The sequence below is a fragment of the Myotis myotis genome, unplaced genomic scaffold (assembly GCF_014108235.1).
Source record: "Myotis myotis isolate mMyoMyo1 unplaced genomic scaffold, mMyoMyo1.p scaffold_m19_p_4, whole genome shotgun sequence".
Taxonomy (NCBI): Eukaryota; Metazoa; Chordata; class Mammalia; order Chiroptera; family Vespertilionidae; genus Myotis; species Myotis myotis.
In genome coordinates this window covers 23460829-23481061 of record NW_023416346.1, presented here as the reverse complement: position 1 = coordinate 23481061, position 20233 = coordinate 23460829, and the positions used below count along the sequence as shown (strand labels likewise).

The following is a 20233-nucleotide window of genomic DNA, read 5'->3' as shown; positions in this document are numbered from 1 at the left end:
TGCCTCCTGCACACTCCCTACTAGGTATGTGCCTGCAACCAAGGTACATACCCTTGACCAGAATCGAACCCGGGACCCTTGAGTCTGCAGGCCGACGCTCTATCCACTGAGCCAAACTGGTTAGGGCTCCCTTAAAATATTTTTTTTTTACATTTGAATTCTACAATTTCTGTTTCTGGGATCTCTATGTGCTATGTGATTTCATCCAGTCTCATGGCTTCATATGCCATCTACATGTTGATAAAATCAAAATTTCTATTTCCACTTAAAACATCTCTGAGCTCGAGTCTTGACAATTCCATCCAGATGTCTAACAGGTATCTCAACATTAACATGGCCAAAACTGAATTTTTAATTTCACTCCTTTCTGTCCCTAAACCTGCTCTTCTCCATTTTATTTAATAGCACCACCATTTTGTTCAATAGTATTATTTAATTCATCCAGTTGCTCAGGCCAAAACCAAGAAGGCTATCTTTATTCTTTTTTTTTTTTCTGTCTCACTCCCTACATCCAATATATCACTAGATTCTGATGTCCACTAGTTGTGGAAAAGTTTGTTAACATCCTTCTGCCTCAGTTTCATCACTTTTAAAGAGGAGATAATAATACCAAAAAAACACACATATCCTACCTCATAGGACTGTTGTGAATTAAGGATTAAATAAGTTAATATAAACTAAAAGGGAATGCCTGGTATATTTATGTAATATATAAATGTTAACTACTATCTTTATTATCATTATCTCTACTACCATCACCCTAATATCAACTCTTACCATGTTTTGCAGTAGCCATCTAACGGGTTTCCCTGATTCCACTTTTGCCAATCTCCAGAGTTGTCTTTTTTTTTTAAAGATCAAGTCACTCCCTTATTTTAAAACCTTTCAAAGAATCCCCATTGCACTGCGGATATGGACCAAGTCACTCTCCTGCTCAACAATTAAACATTTAAACATGTTTGGTTTATAAACATCTCTTTACACATACAAATACTCCAGAAAAAGCTCAATCAAATAATCAAATAGCATTTCACACAACAGCATCAAATTATTTAATTAAGATTATACTGGGATGAAGTAAGCCTTAAGGTAATAAAGTCTAGTCAAGGAAAGATGGAATACGGGGGTCTTTCTAAGGGAATGGGGGTAATAGCAAAATCAGAAAGAGGAAATAGGAGAAAGAAAGATGAATGGGAGACTTTTACTACATGTCCTGTGAGCCACAGATTTAATTTTATGAAACATTTAGGATGCTTTGGTTCTTATGCTGAACAGTAATGCCGAGTTTCTACAACTGGTTTAGAAAATTCAGATCCTAACTACTCTAGTTCATCCCAGGGTCATCCCCTCTGGGATGCAGAGAATGGAGGGGAAAAAAAGAGTAAAAGAAAGACATTCTATGTCAAACTCAGGTAACCCTCCTATGTGGTAACCTTTGTCCCACCATTACTATAAGATGTAAGACAATTTACCTATCACTAGGGATATGGAGAACTTATGTTCAGACATTCTAGGTATTTAATAAATGATTCATCAGTGATAACTTTTGATAGTCCTAAACCATTCAAAGCAGAATCTTTTGTGAAAAATATTTTAATTTATTTTTATTTTTCTATTTCAGTTTACTTTCAATATTATTTTATATTGGTTTCAGGTATATAACATAGTGGATAGACACTCATATACTTTACAAAGCATTCCCCCCTAAATTTCTAGTACCTATCTGGCACCATACATTTGTCACTATTTTATTGACTATATTCCCTATGCTGTACTTTATATCCCCATGACTATTTTGTAACTACCAATTTGTACTTCTTAATCCCTTCACCTCTTTTACCCAGTCCCCCAATCAAACTTCCCTATGGTATCCACCAGTCTGCTCTCTGTGTCTATGAGTCTGTTTTAATATTGTCTATTCATATGGTTAGTTCTTTAGGTTCCATGTATAAGTGAAATCATATGGTATTTGTCTTTTTCTGACTGACTTATTTCACTTAGCATAATACCTTCTAGGTCTATCCATGCTGTTGCAAATGTTAAGATTTTGATCTCTTTATAGCTGAGGAATATTCCATTGTATATATGTACCACCGTTTCTTTATCTACTCACTTATTAATGGACACTTGGATTGGTTCCATATCTTTACTAATATAAATAACACTGTAATGAACATAGGGGTCCATATATTCTTCTGAATTAGTGTTTTGGGTTTCTTCAGATATGTACCCAAAAGTGAAATTGTTGGGTCACAAGGCAGTTACATTTTTAATTTTTTTAATAACCTCCATACTGGTTTCTTTTTTTTTTTAAATATATATTTTATTGATTTTTTACAGAGAGGAAGGGAGAGGGATAGAGAGTTAGAAACATCAATGAGAGAGAAACATCGACCAGCCGCGTCCTGCACACCCCCCACTGGAGATGTGCCCACAACCAAGGTACATGCCCCTGACCAGAATCGAACCCGGGACCCCTCAGTCCACAGGCCGACGCTCTATCCACTGAGCCAAACCGGTTTGGCCTCCATACTGGTTTCTATAGTGGGTGCACCAACCTGCATTCCTACCAACAGTGCATAAGAGTTCCATTTTCTCCACATTTTCGCCAACACTTGTTTGTTGATTTATTGTTGATAGCCATTCTGAAGGTGTGAGGTGGTATCTCATTGTGTGCCACAACTTTTTTATACACTCATCAATGGGCATGTGGGTTGCATCCATATCTTGTTAAAACAGGATCTTGAAGAGTTATTTGTACATGTGTGTTCATAATAGCATTATTCTCATAACCAAGAGGTAGAAGCAACCCCAAATGTCCGTCAACAGATGAACTAATAAACTGTGCTATATACATACAATCAGATATTATGTAGCCTTAAGAAGGAGAAAATCATGTCATATGCTACCACATGGATGAAGCTTGAAGACATTATGCTTAAGTGAAATAAGCCAGTTACAAGAGGACAAATATTGTATGATCCCACTTATAGGAAGTATCTCCCTAAAGTAGTCAATCATAAAAACAGAAAATAGAAAGGTGTTTACCAAAGGATGGAGGAAGGAGGAATTAGTGTTTAGTAGTTACAGAGTTTTAGTGTTATAGGATGAAAAGGTTTTAGAGATTTATTTCTCTACAATGTGAATGTACTTAATACTATTGAACCGTACACTTAAAATGGTTACAATGGTAAATTTGATGTGTTCTTTATTGTAATAACAAAATTTAAATTTAAAAAATAACACCTTGAAACTAGGATAAAATATTTGTAAAAAGCACATCTGATAAAGGCCTGCTATCCAAAATATACAAAAATTGTTAAAACTCACCAATAAGAAAATGAACAATCTGATTTAAAAATGGACAAAACACCTAAAAATTTACCTCACCAAAGACGATATTAAGATGACAAGTAAGTATATGAAAAGATGTTCAACAACATATGTCATTAGAGAATTGAAAATTAAAACAAAAGTAAGATTCCACTACACACCTTTTAGAATTGTCAAAATCCACAAGACTGACAACAAATGCTGATGTGGAGAAACAGGAATTCTCATTCACTGCTAATGAGAATGCAAAATGGGATAGCCACTTTGAAGATAGTTTGGCAGTTTCTTATAAGATTAAACAAGCTCTTAATATACAATCCAGTAGTCACACTTGGTATTTACCCAAATGAACTAAAATCTTATGTACACACAAAAACCTGCACATAGATGTTTATAGCAGCTTTATTCATAATTGCCAAAACATGGAAGCAAACAAGATGTCCTTTAGTAAGTGAATAGATAAATAAACTACTACATATAGACAATGAAGTATTATTTAGCACTAAAGAAAAATGAACTCTCAAGCCATGAAAAGACATGAAGGAAACATAAATGCATATTACTAAGTGAAAGAAGCCAATATGAAAAGGCTACATACTGTATGATTCTAACTATATGAAATTATGGTAAAGGCAAAACTATGGAGACAGTAAAAAGATTAGTGGTGGTTCCAGGTTGAAGGAAGGGAGGGAGAGATGAATAGGCAGAGCACAGAGGATGTTCAGGACAGTTTAACAATTCAGTATGATAATATAATGGTGGATACATGTCATTTATACATTTGTTCAGGTACATAGAATGTAAAACACCAAGAGCGAACCCTAATAATGTAAACTATAAGCTTTGGATAATAATGATATGTCAATGTAGGTTCATTGATCATAACAAATGTACCAATCTCGTGAGGGATATTGGTAACAAGGGAGGTTGTACCTGTGGGGAAACAAGGTATACGTGAACTCTGTAGTTTCTGCTCAGTTTTGCTGTGAACCTAAGACTGCTCTAAAAAGTAAAGTTAATTATTAATTAAAATAAAATCTGTTGGCAACAAAATACCTTATATATTGCTGGTAGAATGTAAAATGGTAAAAAATGCTGTGGAAAACAGTTTGTAATTCATGAAAAATTTAAACATAGAATTATAGTATCACCTAGCAATTCTACTCCTAGGTATATACCCAAAAGAATTAAAAACAGGTGTTCAAACAAAATCTTGTACATGAACTGTTTGTAACAACAATACTCATAATAGCCAAAAGATGGGAAAAAAACTAACTTCCATCAATTAATTAATGAATAAACAAACTGGTATAATCATAAAATAAAATGTTATTCAGCTATAAAAACGAATAAAGTGTTAATGCATACTACAACATGAATGAACCTCGGGAATATTACATTAAGAGAAGTCAGACACAAAAGGCCACACAGTGTATGATTCCTTTCATACGAAATATCTAGAATAGGTAAATTCATAGAAATAGAAAGAAGATTAGTGGTTGCCAGAGACTGGGGGAGAGAGGAATGAAGCATGATTGTTTAATGGCTTATGGGGGTTTCCTTTTGGGGTGATGAAAATGTTCTGGAATTAGACAGGGTCAATGGTTGCACAACACTGTGAATGCACTAAATGCCACTGAATCAATTGTCCATTTAAAAATGGTGTGCAGCCCTGGCCAGTGTGACTGAGCTGGCTGGAGTGTTGTCCCATGCACTGAAGGGCCGTGGTTCAGTTCCTGGTCAGAGTACATACCTAGGTTGCACGGTCAGACTCCAGTTGGGGTGAGTGCAGGAGGAAACCAGTGGATGTTTCTCTCTCTCTCTCTCTCAAACCAATGAAACCTTGTCCTTGGGTAAGAATTTTTAAAAAGTATATTTTTTATCATAATAAAGAAGCATAAAGAAAAAAGGTGTATTTTTTACCATAATAAAGAATAAACAAAAATTAATACCTTGATCTTTTCACTCTCTTTTCTAACTCGCTTTGCATTTTCAATAATGTAAACATTTCTCTTGTTGACTTCATTGTCAGCTCTGTGTCTCAGCCAATCCTCATATCCCTAGAAGGATAAAAAAACAACAAAACTATACAATCAAGCTCATATAATGAATTAAATTTCTATAATCCCCTCCATGAGTTACCAGCATAAATTTATACTTACAGTATTATATATATACTAGAGGCCCAGTGCACAAAAATTTGTGCACTTGGGGGGGAGGGGGGTCCCTCAGCCCGGCCTGTGCCCTCTCGCAGTCTGGGACCCCTTGGGAGATAACAACCTGCTGGCTTAGGCCTGCTCCTGGGTGGCAGAGGGCAGGCCCAATCCCTAGGTGCAGCCCCTGGTCGGGCTCAGAGCAGGGCCAATTGGGGAGTTGGGGCGCCGCCCCCTGTCATGCACAGAGCAGGATGATCGGGAGGTTGTGATGCCACCCTCAGTCACGCTCAGGATAGGGCCGATTGGGGAGTTGGGGCACCGTCCCCTGTTACACTCAAGGCAAGGTCGATGGGGAGGTTGCGGCGCCACCCCCTGTCACGCACAGAGCAGAGCCAATCAGGGGGTTGGGGCACTGCCCCCTGTCACTCACAGAGCAGGGCCCATCAGGGGGGTTGGGGCACTGCCCCCTGTCACGCACAGAGCAGGGCCCATCAGGGGGTTGGGGTGCCGCCCTCTATCACCCACAGAGCAGGGCCAATGAGGGGGTTGGGGCGCCGCCACTCTCACACTCAGGGCAGGGCCAATGGGGAGGTTATGGCTCTACCCCGTCACACACAGAGCGGGGCCCGTGGGGGGGGGGGGGTTGGGGAGCCGCACCCTGTCACACACAGAGCCGCAGGGCGATCAGGGGATTTGGGCGCTGCCCCCTGTCACGCTGATCCCGGTGCTGGGAGGCAGGCATATTACCCTTTTACTATATAGGGTAGAAGCCTGGTGCACGGGTGGGTGCTGGCTGGTTTGCCCTGAAGGGTGTCCTGGATCAGGGTGGGGGTCCCCACTGGGGTGCCTGGCCAGCCTGGGTGAGGGAATGATGGCTGTTTTCAGCTGGTCACACACCCTTCAGGGTGGCGGTCCCCACTGGGGTGCCTGGCCAGTCTGGGTGAGGGGCTGAGGGCTGTTTTCAGGCTGGGGGTGACTGAAGCTTCCAACTGCTCCTTTTTTTCTTTTCTTTTTTTTTATTCTGGGCCAGCTTTAGCTTTGAGGCTTGGCTCCAGCTCTTAGGCCTCCGCTGCTGAAAGTATGTTTCTGGCCTTTGCTTACAATGTTGCGATTGGCTGGATGAAGCCCGGCGGACTAAAGCAGGTTTCTGGGGTTTTGTTTAGCTTCTATATTTGTTACATAGTTGCTTAGAGTTACAGCTCAGAGGCCTGCAGTGGCAGGCGGGGAACGTTGGAGTCCTCCGTCACTGAAGCAAGCAAGCCTCATGTTAGTTTCAAGCTGCCTGGCTGCCGGCCGCCATCTTGGCTGGCAGTTAATTTGCATATTGCCTTGATTAGCCAATGGGAAGGGTAGCGGTCGTACGCCAATTACCATGTTTCTCTTTTATTAGATAGGACTAGAGGCCGGGTGCACAAAAATTTGTGCACTCGGGGGGAAAGGGGGGCCCCTCAGCGTGGCCTGTGCCCTCTCGCAGTCTGGGACCCCTCGGGAGATAATGACCTGCTGGCTTAGGCCTGCTCCTGGGTGGCAGAGGGCAGGCCCAATCCCTAGGTGCAGCCCCTGGTCGGGCTCAGAGCAGGGCCGATGGGGGAGTTGGGGCGCCGCCCCTGTCATGCACAGAGCAGGGCGGATCAGGAGGTTGCAATGCCACCCTCAGTCACGCTCAGGGTAGGGCCGATTGGGGGGTTGGGGCACCGCCCCCTGTCACACTCAAGGCAGGGTCGATGGGGAGGTTTCGGCGCCACCCCCTGTCACGCACAGAGCAGGGCCAATCAGGGGGTTGGGGAGCTCCCCCCTGTCACTCACAGAGCAGGGCCCATCAGGGAGGTTGGGGCTCCGTACCCTGTCACGCACAGAGCAGGGTCGATCAGAGGGTTGGGGAGCTCCTCCCTGTCACGCACAGAGCAGGGTCGATCAGGGGGTTGGGGAGCTCCCCCCTGTCACACACAGAGCAGGGCCCATCAGGGGGTTGGGGCTCCGTACCCTGTCACGCACAGAGCAGGGTCGATCAGGGGGTTGGGGAGCTCCCCCCTGTCACACACAGAGCAGGGCCCATCAGGGGGTTGGGGAGCTCCCCCGTCACTCACAGAGTAGGGCCGATAGGGGAGTTGGGGCACCGCCCCCTGTCACACACAGAGCAGGGCTGATCAGGGGGTTGGGTCGCCGCCACTGTCACACTCAGGGCAGGGCCGATGGGGAGGTTATGGCTCTACCCCGTCACACACAGAGCAGGGCCCGTGGGGGGGGGAGGTGGGGGCGCCGTACCCTGTCACACACAGAGCAGGGCTGATCAGGGGGTTGGGGCACCACACCCTGTCACACACAGAGCAGGGCCGATCAGGGGTTTGGGGCACTGCACCCTGTCACACACAGAGCCGCAGGGTGATCAGGGGGTTGGGGAGCTCCCCCCTATCAGGCACAGAGCAGGGCTGATCAGGGGGTTGGGGCGCCTTCCCTTGTCACAAACAGAGCAGGGCCGATAGGGAGGTTGTAGTCCCGCCCCCTGTCACACACAGAGCCGCAGGGTGATCAGGGGTTTGGGCGCTGCCCCGTCACGCTGATCCCAGTGCCGGGAGGCCTCTCAGCTCCGCTGATCCCGGTGCTGGGAGGCATATTACCCTTTTACTATATAGGATAGAGGCCTGGTGCATGGGTGGGGGCCGGCTGGTTTGCCCTGAAGGGTGTCCCGGATCAGGGTGGGGGTCCCCACTGGGGTGCCTGGCCAGCCTGGGTGAGGGGCTGATGGCTGTTTGCAGCTGGTCACACACCCTTCAGGGTGGGGGTCCCCACTGGGGTGCCTGGCCAGTCTGGGTGAGAGTCTGAGGGCTGTTTTCAGGCTGGCGGGTGACTGAAGCTCCCAACCGCTCCTTTTTTTTCTTTTTTTTTTTTTTTTTTTATTCTGGGCCAGCTTTAGCTTTGAGGCTTGGCTCCAGCTCTTAGGCCTCCTCTGCTTAAAGCAGGTTTCTGGCCTTTGTTTACCTTATATATTTGAAACAATGTTGCGATCCTGCTGGCTGAAGCCCAGTGACTAAAGCAGGTTTCTGGGGTTGTGTTTAGCTTCTATATTTGTTTCATAGTTGCTTAGAGTTGCAGCTCAGAGGCCTGCAGCGGCAGGTGGGGAACGTTGGAGTCCTCCGTCACTGAAGTAAGCAAGCCTCATGTTCGATTTAAGCTGCCTGGCTGCCGGCCGCCATCTTGGCTGGCAGTTAATTTGCATATTGCCCTGATTAGCCAATGGGAAGGGTAGCGGTCGTACGCTAATTACCATGTTTCTCTTTTATTACATAGGATATATATATGCCTAAGCGATTGTTTGACTGGAAGCTATGATGCGCACTGACCACCAGGGGGCAGACACTCAATGCACAGGCATGGAAACATGGAACAGACTGATGAATCTCAGAAGGAAGGGGGGAGGGAGTAGGGCGGGAAGAAATTAACCAAAGATCTTATATGATTTGAGGAAGGTTGAAGAGCTTTTTATATATTTACTAGAGGCCCAGTGCACAGATCTATGCACTGGTGGGGTCCCTGGGCCTGGCCTGCAGGGATCAGGCCAAAACCAGCTCTCCGACCTCCCCTGTGAGGGGTCCTGGATTGCGAGAGGGCTCAGGCCAGGCTGAGGGACCCCACCGGTGCATGAATCCATGCACCGTACCTCTAGTTTCAAAATATATTGCTAAAGAGACATTACATTTTTATAGAAAAACTAAGATACACTTTCAAAATATCCCTTAGGTAAATAGCTTTATTGTACTAAAAGGTTCTATCATTCAACATTTAAGTATTAATGAAAACACAAGCATTAGAGCCTTAATATTCTTGAACTGAAGGACTATGATCTGTTCTTTTTAATTCTACTCTTATTCAAGTTAATATTCATCTTTCTACTTTTGAATTTGAAAAAAAAATTTCTGGGTATTATTTTCTTACAGACTTAACCACTTAAATATATTCTTCTGTAGTAGACCATTGGAGTGATCATCTCTGAGGAAACTGAAATCCTCCCAGGGACAGAATAGAAAAGGCAAGCTAGGGTTATTTTGGCAGAGAATCTATAATAAGTTTTAGAGATCAATAGTTAAACTTCTACACTGACTTGGTGGTAAAAGAAAATATAAATTGGTGTTCATTTTTTAGAATTAGAAGTAATCAGGGAAAGGTCTAATGGCTCATTTTTCTTTGGGCTTTTTGTCTGGAATATATTTAAGGCAAAAGAAACAAGGCGAGAGGATGTTCATTTGTTTGAGTACAACCTCCTCTCCTGTTTTTTACAATACTTTCCTTTTTTTCTTTATAATTATATCTGTACCTTTTCAAATATAACTGTTTGAAAAATACCTTGACTGCTTCCCCCTTTTTTTCTCAGTTGCTATATACATTCCAATTCTGTCTCTCTTTATGACTATGCTAGGCTATCATTTCAGTGAGGAGAGAAAGGTCCTAATATGAACTAGTATTGGAAATAAAATGAATCAGTAAGAGCTTTTGAAACCATACAGGATATTTTGGGAAGCAGCAATTATACGATGTTAAAGAAAATAATCCTAACAGCTTAAGGGAAAGAACATTTCAAAAGTCTTGATTTAGTAACCAAGAACTTGATAAAATATTCTTGTAGTTCCTGTTAGGCAAGATAGAAGACCAGATAACCCCAGGAGGAAACATAACCTTGTTCCCAATACTGTTAAGCAGACTTTTAATTTGGAAGTTCTTTTGAGACACTGTTAAAAGAACTTGATAAGTACTATGTAAAAGTATGTTTGTAATTAGCCTGGTTTTGTGGTTAATTAAGTGGTAAAAATTGCTAACCTATCCCTTTTCCTCCACTTTCTGTCCATTTTCAATTTCATCCGGAATGCTCAAAATACTTCCAAGACATTGTAACTGTGCAGAAACTTCATTTCTTTAGTATAATCTTTTCTCTTTTCTTTCCTTTTGATTCAAACTGGCCTTGCCCAGAACCCTGACTCACCTGCTTCCTTCTCCCTTGCATGTCTACTTCCTGAATCATTAAGCCCTCAGGACAATGAGGTTCAAATAATCTTAGGAACAAAGCCTCTGGTCTGTTGGCCACAGAAACAGAGTTTTGATCAGGTCAAAGTAGAGATAATATCTAATCTTCAGTTATGTTTCAGCTCCAGGCCCAGTAAAGCAGCAAAACCAGATGCACTGATCAACCACCCCCTACTCTAGTGCTGAACAATCAGTACAGACCAGGACCCTAACTCCCTTAGTCACCATAATTAATGATTTTCCCCCCTATACAACCATTCCCTGGAAGCCAATGGGGAGTTAGGTCTCTGAGTATTACCTCACCTATGACTTCAGGCCTGGGTCACCATCTAAAAATAAATTCTTATTTTCTTTGCTGCAAACTCCTGTTAATGTCTTACTGGGCTTTGATGCACACAGGCAAATGGACCCATTTAGTCCAGTGACAACATCATAGAAACACTACATCTAGCCTGGAATGACCACCTCCAGATTTCTTTCATATGACAGAAATATATTTAAGATATTGTTTTTGAGAAGTTTCTGTTATTGGAGGTGAATAACTTTTCTGATACATACTAGTGTAAGTTCTCAGTTCAAATATTTTTTTGTTTCTTTCATAGCATTTATTGACATTTTTAAATTATGTCTTTGTGGTTTTGTTATTGTTTGTGTCCCTACTATAATGTCAACTCTATGACTACAGAGACTGTGTCTGTTTAGTATATTACAACACTAACTTCCTTTGTCTTGATTAATGATTTTGTCCCTATAAAAAACCAATCCTCTGGAAGCCATTGGGGAGCCAGGTCTTTGAGCATTAGCTCATCTATGATTCCCCCTGGCAGTCCACTTACTAAAAATAAACCCTTACTTTTTTTGGCTGCAAGCTCCTGTTCCTGTTTTATTGGGCTTTGACACATACAGGCAAATGGACTCCTTTAGTCCCTTTAGTCCAGTATCAACATTAGCATTACAAACCATGGCAGCTGTCAGCTTTGACAAGACAATAAAAGTCTCCTCCACCTACCACCCCCTTCAGCACCATCAGGAAAGACAACAAAATTAAAGTATTTATGCTCTTGTGTTATCTACCATAGGCAAACAAGCAAAAAAGTCCACTAGATTGGAAATGTTTTAAATAGACATACCACAATGAAAAAAATTAATGCACATTAACATTTTGCCTCCCACTTCCTGACTTGGATAATATTCTCACACAAAAATATTGAGAAAGAAAGGAGCATGAATATTAATGATGTATTTTATAATCATTTTAAGAGATTTTCAATAAGAACCAAATATAAATTAAACCCCTCAGATACAGTGTCCACTCTATATAAATATGAAAGAGAATCCTTGACAATGAAATTCGAACTAGACAGAAATAAAATGCAGACATAAATGTAAATAATAAATTTACCTGCTTGATGGCTGTAACAGTTATAACAAAGAAAAGTGGAAGTCCACTGGTAACTGGGCTAGTTGGTGTATCTACTGTGACCTAGGTAAAGAAATTAAATTGAAAGTAAAATAAAAATAGTCAATAACTTATATGCAGTCTGTACATGCTGAAAAAATTTCAGAAAGAATGCAGACAAAACTTATTCTGGTAGCAGGGTGAATGTTAACTTTCATTAAAACAAAAGCAATCCACACAACAGTTAGTTTAAAAAAATACTTCTAAATCAGGTTTAGTTTTCATCACAGGTTGAATTAACCCCTTTATTGAAATACATCCATTCATTTACCATCTATTTGTTGAGCACCATTCTGTCAGTCCCTGAACTATTATCAGCCAGGCTCTAGAGATGCTGCTTTAAACAGATGGAGAAAAGTCCCTGACCACATACAGCTGGCAGCTTACAGGGAAAACCAGGTATTAAAAAAATACCTGCAGACCTAAAGAGTAAACAGAAGTTAACTAGATGAAAGAAGGGTGCTTTCCAGGAACAGTAAACAGTGTATACAAAGCCTCTATGGTAGGAGGGAGTGTTATACAGGTAATGAAATAAAGGGATCCAGTAACAACAGCATGTGGTGTGAGACAGGGCTGGAGAGGGAGACGGGCCAGACCAAGCAGGGGCCTCTATGCTAGAATTAATTCTTTATCCCACAAACAGTGGGAAATAATTGAAGCTTTTAACCAGGGAGAGTTCACATAAAGAGAACAACATTTTGAAAAGATTTTCACTGCATTGTGGGAAATAAAATGGAAGGGAACAAGAATGGAGGCAGGGGTTCCATTTAGGAAGCTACTGTTCTAATCCAGATAAAAGATCATGGCTTGGATGAGGGGAGTAGCAGCAGCAATGGAAAGATGTTCCAGAGATATTTAGAAGGCAAAAATGGCATGACTAATAAGGAATTTCTTGTAAGGGGTAATTAAAGATGTCTTCCAAGTATTTGGTTAACATGGCTGGTTGATGTTGTCATTCACTGAAATAGGAAACATTGAAAGAGAATGAGAACTAGATTTGAGTGACAGAGGACCATGAGTTCCATATGCCCTCACAATTCATTGACTCTCATCTCTAACCCCCACACAGACCTGCCCCTGCCACACACACTGTGTTGCAGACGCAGGCTTTTACATGGCTCTGTGCCTTCACACAGACTGATACCAGTCTCTAATCCTTCAAGGCTCAGTTCAGATATCACCTACTCTTTGAAGCCTTTTCAAGCTCCTCTTGGGTAGAAAAAAAAAATCTTAACTTCTACCATATCCCCATAACATTTTGCTAATGCTACTTTTATGACTTTTACTATATTAAATTAAGTGAATACATGACTAGTTTTGGCTATACATAAATTCCTTCAGGATAGAAAAGCTGTATCTTCATTGCACCTGCTAAAATCTTTGTTGTCTGGCACATAAGAGGTGCTTGCTATATGTTCACTAAATTGAACTGAGATGCGCTGTAAGCCAAGTGGAATGATTCATGTTCATAATCCTCTATGTAGTTTATTTTATGCTAGTCTGTAAGACATCTTACCATGGATGTAGGGGAGCCTCTTTTAAAGTGCCCCATCATTCAAAATTGAAATTGGCTCTTTCCCATATCATAAACCAGATTGGTTTTAAGTAGCAGGGCCAAATTAAATTACAGTACCATTTACTTAAAAACTTAAAGTGGATAAACAGAAGCACTTAACACCAATAAGGCATTTCAGCAATTTCATTGAAATGTTTCTGCTTTGTTTTAGAAAAATGAAGTGAGGGAGAAAAGTACCTTTAATGTAGTAAAATTTTCAGTGGTTGATTTTGGCAAGGGGAAGATTTTAATAACTTACAGACTTAAAATGGAAGATGCAATTTAAAATGTCTAAATACTAGGCTTTCACCCTTAAAATAAATGAATGAAGAGCATAACTAATAATCAGGAAGATAAGTTATACACTTTCCATTAAGCTGAAATTAGTGTTTAATAAAGTAAACTATTAACCTAAACTATTTCCAATTTTGATATATACCAATGCGTTTAATGGTATATAATACATGTGCTTCAAGTGTGAACAAAAATATGAAATCCATAAAAGTTTTTTAAAAAAATAACAGCTGCAACAAGTTTTCCGGTGAAAGTGCTACTTTAGAAATATATAAAATAATATAAACCTTAATATGTAATATCGGCACTTTTAAAAGTATTATTATAATAAGCCCTGAAACATCTTTTTAATCACAGGTCATTTTAAGATTAGAAGTAGAGTGAAAATTTGTTTGAAGTAATTAAGTTTCTAAAAGTGGAATGGCAGTTTATGGAGCTCTTACCTGTACAAGGAAAATTATGAGAAAATAAAAATTTGCAATTCTTCTAAACTGTTCAAACAGATTCTTTGGGAGAAAATTCCAAAGTGTATACTGTAAAGAAGAAAGAAAAAACATATGATCAAAAAGCAAACTAAAAATCTTAGCAATGACTCATATGGGTCCAAGTTATCACTACACTTTGAAAACATGTTAAAACCCAATGCACGGCCAGTGTGGCTCACTGTTTGAGCATCGGCCCATGATCTAAGAGGTCACCAATTTGACTGCTGGTCAGGGCACATGCCCAGGCTGTGGGCTTGATCCCCAGTAGGGGGCGTGCAGGAGGCAGTCAATTAACATTTCTATCTATCCCTCTCCCTTCCTCTCTCTAAAATCAATAAAAACGTATTTAAAAAAAACACACCCAAACCTCATACATACGAATAAGCATATACTTAGAGATATAGTAAATAAACACTTTTGAGTAATAAAGTTTCACATTGACTATTACAATTGGGCCATCTAGTCCCAGACGTCTGCCTTCCCTGTCTTAATTTAAATTAGGTTCCTTGTTATGTGCTCTCATATCATCCAACACTTCCTTGATAACACTTGTTGCAGTGAATAATATATGCATGCACTTTTATTAAAATTTCTCCTTTAATAGGCAATGACACAAAGTAGACACTCAATAAATTAGTTGGATGAATGAATGAACAAATTAATTCCTCTGGCTCAGCTAACCTCTGGAGTCTTGATCACAATCACAGATATAACTCTGTCCCAACCAGTACCTCCCAGATCCATGACACCTGAGGAGTACACATAACCCTGGGTCACAGAGAACTTTCACTATAATCAACAACATACCACCCTGGGCTTTTGTAATTGGTAATATATAAAGGTTTTAATGCTAAACTGTACATGGGCAGGAGGAGAGACCTCTTGGGCCAACTGTCAAATCACATACTTTCTCACTGATACCTTAAGCACAAGATCTGAGTCAGTTAAAAATCACCAGAGGAAGTTGAATTTTCTAGATAGTTGAATAAAAAAGACCAGAAACCAGTAAGAAAAAAAAAAGTCTCTTAAGCTAAATATCTAAATTTATACTAATGTGAGAAAATATCCATTAAATTAAGTGAGGTGGATGAAAAGCCAAAGTAATAGAACATGGGAATTTACTACTAACCCCTCTTTAAAAGGCATATGGGTTCGATTTCCCAAAGGAATATCAAGAAAATGAAGATGAATGGAGGCAAACATATTCAGTGATGCAGCTCCATTATAACCAACAAACAACCTACATAGTTCTTCCCCCAAGTTTCAGAAGTGCCTCAAGGAAGTCCATTCAAAATTAAGTGCATAATTGTGTGTGCATGGACATCAGTTGGGAGAAGAGAGTCCACATTTTCATCGGATACCCAAGGCAGCTTGTGACCAAAAATAAAAGGGATCAAAACCACTGATCAACTTTTTTGTGTGTAATTAAAGTTTATTTGAGCACAAAATACTTTCTCTGTCTATAAAATTTGTTTCCTGGCCTGGGGGGGGGGAAGATCTCTCTGGACAACTAAAGCCAGCATAGCTCTGTGGATATATACATGAGTGGCTAAAGCCACTTCACCAAAGTGTCTCTCTCTCATTATGTTTTCTTCAGGGAGATGAAGAAGGCATCTGGATGAAGATCTGGGAAGATTTTGAGTGGGCCAGGCAATTAGGCTATACCTTGAGGAAGCCCACCATCTCCATGGATATATCTATTGCAGGTATCCACTGAGGCCAAGAATCACATGATTTCACTCATATGTAGGATATAAAACTGAAAATCATGGACACAAACAACAGTGTGGGGGTGGCCACAGGGAAGGGGGTGGGGGTGAAAGGGGCCTAATATATGGTGACAGAAGATGATTTGCCTTTGGGTGGTGGGTACACAGTGCAATATACAGATCTTTTGACGCAGAAATCTACACCTGAAACCTAGGTGACCCTATTAACCCATGTCACCCCAATAAATTTAATTTAAAAAACAAAACAAACAAACAAAACACTGATCCAGTCATTTTGAAGCTGATGCAGTCCGAATCAGCACTTAACTGTTTCAACAATAGGCTAACAGCTGAATTTTTGGCTTGCTGACATTTTGTTCCCTAACTAAAGGTTTTTTAATTGAACAAACATTAGGAACTGTGAGAGTCCTCTGACGGGTCTTGACACATAAAAGGAAACATTTTTGTTCCTAGGGTGACACGGTTCTTTTACCCTTTTCTGCCTTCCTAAAGAACAGGTTCCTTGAGAAACTCAGGCTATTCCCTTTATAGGAAACTACTACTATATGCCCCCTTCTTTCCTATTTCAGTTCATGAGCTATTATGGGCTATAACTACACAGATGGACTTAGAGTGCTAAGTCCATGTATGGTGCTAGGTGGATACTGAAAATATCAGGGGGAACACTTTGAAAAGTATGATTGTCTAACCACTATGCTGTATACCTGAAACTAATACAAAATAATATTGAATGTAAAGTAGAATTTTAAAAATTGTAAAAAGTACAGCAGAGGGAAAGTCAATTATATATATACTACGGGCCCAGTGCACAAATTTGTGCGCCTTGAAAGGAACTGTGGGCTGTGAGGCTGCGGTAGGCACAGGGGCGGGTCTCGGCCCATCCTCCGCGCTCCTGCCCATTTCCTCCCACCACAGCCCTGCTCCCACCACTGCTGCTCATACCCGCTGATGGTGCTGAGCGATTGGGACAGGCGCCGAGCACCAGCAGTGGGTGCAAGTGGCGGCTCTGGTGCCACCAGCAGGTGTGAGCTGGGCCATCGCCGGCAGTGGGTGTGAGTGGTGGCTGCCGGCCCCGATTGCCCCTCAGGACTTCTCCACCTCCCCCTGCTCCTGAAGGGCAATCGGGGCCAGCAGCCACCACTCACACCCACTGATGGCACCAAGCAATCAGGGCCAGCACTGGGCGGCAGCAGTGGGTGTGAGCGGCTGCTCCAGTGCCAGCAGCGGGTGCAAGCGACACCAGCGCTGGCAGCAGGTGCGAGCGCCAGGTGGGACTGCAGCTTGCAGGAGCAAAGAATTTTCAGTAACCACCAGAGGCTCGCCCCAATGATAGCGACCAGCACCCTGCCTTGGTCGAGTACCCCCACTCACCTACTCCACCATCCCGCCACGGCCGACGCATGCCATGTTCCGCACACATCTCCTGATGGTCAGCACATGTCATAGTGACCGGTTGTTCGGTTGTTCCGCTGTTCAGTCTATTTGCATATTAGCCTTTTATTATATAGGAGATATATATATATATATATATATATATATATATATATATATAGTAGCCTGGTGCATGAAATTCGTGCACTGGGGTGGGGGGGGCCCTCAGTCTGGCCTTCACCCTCTCCAATCTGAGACCCCTCAGGGAATGTCCAACTACCTGTTTGTGCCCACACTTTTAACAGATAACAGCTCCATTGTTTTTTCTTTCTTACGCTTAAAACCATTGGAATTAATAGGTATTCAAAGTGTGTATACATTTTGTGGGGACACCCTGTATATCTCTAGTCAGCAGTGAAAGAAACCAACAGCAGATTTGGAACCCCCAGATAGGGAACCTCGCTCACTCCTCACGTCTCCCCACTTCACTTAACACCTTCGTGGGCAGCAGGAGCATCAACGTTTTCTCTCATTAATTTGGAAAAGCACATCCTGTCACCCGCTGCCCGGCAGGAGTGAGCTAGGCCCCAAGCAAGCGAGGCTCAGTCAGGGCAGCCTTTGCTCATGGGTGCTGGCACCCAAAGTGCACATTCCTCCTCTACAGTTGCCCCGACTATCCCACTGTTTCACTGAGAGGACGGAATTCCTCTCCACCTCTAGGTTCTTGATCTTGAACGCTGACTGAAGGCACCTCAGCGAGGGCTGCCCGTGACCACCAAGTGAATCTATCTGCACCTGCTCCTGCCTCAGCACCTGCATTAACCCCCCAGAGGTGATCTCGCAGCTGCACTGGCCTCTGTGGGAACAGGGCATCACCACTCCGCCCTCTCACTGTTATCTCACCAGCGCCCACCCTCAGCACCCAGAACACCCAGACACTCTCCAAAGGATGTGAGCGCATCAGAGAGGATGTATGCACATCCTGTGGGGGTGTTAGGCATACCAGGTTGATGGAAGTGCGGTGGAGAGGCGGGGGGAACTTGTGCACACCTTGGTTTGCAACTGTTGCAGGCGTGGGAGGGTGACAGTGTGCTGGGGGATGTTCGCACACCAGGGGGGATGTGCACACCGGAGGCCTTTGGCTTTGCAGATCCGCAAACCCCCGTGGTGCAGCCAGGAGGATGTCAGTCTGGCCCGCCATGGTGGCTGTCCCTGCGATCTTGCACCTTCTGGGCCAGGAGGCGGATCTTGCGCAGCCACTCCTGGGCGCTGATGGCCTGCAGGCGCTACTTCAGTTCAGCCTGCAGGCTCCACTTAGTGCACTCACAGCTGTCACCACCGCCATGTGGGGAGTACAGGCCGCCCTCCACCGGCCTGCCTCTCCTGTCCAGAGGCTCTCTGCACTGCTCACCTGCCCAGAGTGACTGGGGCTGGGTGGAAGCCAGGTGTCCTGCCCTGCCCAACCCTGGTCGATCTGCCGCTGTGCGAGCTGCCGCCCCGCCAGGAAGGGTCACAGATCCAGTTCCCGGGACCACGGACAGCCTCAAGCACTGCCCCCCGCCTGCCAGGACATGGATCTGGGTCCCAGACCACAGACAGCCTCAAGTGCTGCCGCCCATCTGGCAGGGTCACAGATCCAGTCCCGGACTACGGACAGCCTCAAGCACTGCCCCCCGCCCAGCAGGGTTACAGATCCGGGTCCTGGACCGCAGACAGCCTTGCCCACTGCCCCCCACCTTCAGTATGCAAATTAGCTGCCATCTTGTTGCTTCAGGGTGGGGGTCACCACTGGGGTGCCTGGCCAGCCTGGATGAAGGGATGATGGCTGTTTGCAGCTGGTCACACCCCCTTCAGGGTGGGGGTCCCCACTGGGGTGCCTGGCCAGTCTGGGTGAGGGGCTGAGGACTGTTTTCAGACTGGCGGGTGACTGAAGCTCCCAACCTCTCCTTTTTTTCTTTTTTTCTTTTTTATTCTGGGATTTATTTACCTTCTATGGCTGTCACTGGAGCTGAGAATCAGCTTTAGCTCTGAGGCTCGGCTCCAGCTCTGAGACCTTGGCTGCTGAAAGCAGGTACTGAGTTTGTTTGGGTTCTATAATTGAAACACTGTTGCGGTCCTGCTGGCTGAAGCCCGGCTGGCTGAAAGCAAGTTTCTGGAGCTTGTTTAGCTTCTATAATTGCAACATTGCTTCTTAGACTGCAGCTCAGAGGCCGGCACCAGCAGGCGGGGAACCTTGGCTTCCTCTATCACTGGAGCAAGCAAGCCTCCTGTTCGCTTCAGCTGCCTGGCTGCCGGCTGCCATCTTGGTTGGCAGTTAATTTGCATATCCTTCTGATTAGCCAATGGGAAGGGTGTCGGGGTTATGGTCAATTTGCATGTTTCTCTTTTTATTCCTAATATGCAAACAGACTGAACGGCGGAACAACCGAACAGCACTATGATGTGCACTGACCAGCAGGGGGCATGCGCAGAACATGGCGAGTGTCGGCAACAGGCGGCAGAGCGCAGAACATGGTGGGCGTTGGCCATGGTGGGATAGTAGAGCAGGTGAGCGGGGGTGCCAGACCAAGGCAGGGGGCCGGTTGCTGCTTCTGGTGCTACTGAAAATTCTTTGCTCCCGTGCACCGTGGTCCTGCCCAGCGCTCGCACCTGCTGCTGGCACTGGAGCCGCCACTCACACCCGCTGCCGGCGCCCAGTGCCAGCCCCGATCACTCGGCACCATAAGTAGGTACAAGTGGCGGCTGCTGGCCCCGATCACCCCTGGGGGCTTCTCCACCTCCCCCTGTTCCTGAGGGTCGATTGGGGCCAGTAGCCTCCTCTCACACCCACTGCT

At 43.7% G+C, this 20233-nt stretch overlaps 1 protein-coding gene across 10 annotated transcripts in view; it reads right to left on the bottom strand.

Moving 5' to 3' along the window:
• The window catches only part of ATP11C (ATPase phospholipid transporting 11C), a 226964-nt gene that overhangs the window by 94166 nt on the left and 112565 nt on the right, over window positions 1-20233 (bottom strand). For all 10 annotated transcript variants that reach the window (XM_036304609.1, XM_036304607.1, XM_036304606.1 and 7 more), the window contains exons 3-5: window positions 14257-14346; window positions 11908-11988; window positions 5286-5393 (exon numbers count right to left, since the gene is read on the bottom strand). In XM_036304609.1, coding sequence (XP_036160502.1) covers window positions 5286-5393; window positions 11908-11988; window positions 14257-14346 — 279 coding nt within the window. The remainder of the gene's footprint in view (window positions 1-5285; window positions 5394-11907; window positions 11989-14256; window positions 14347-20233) is intronic.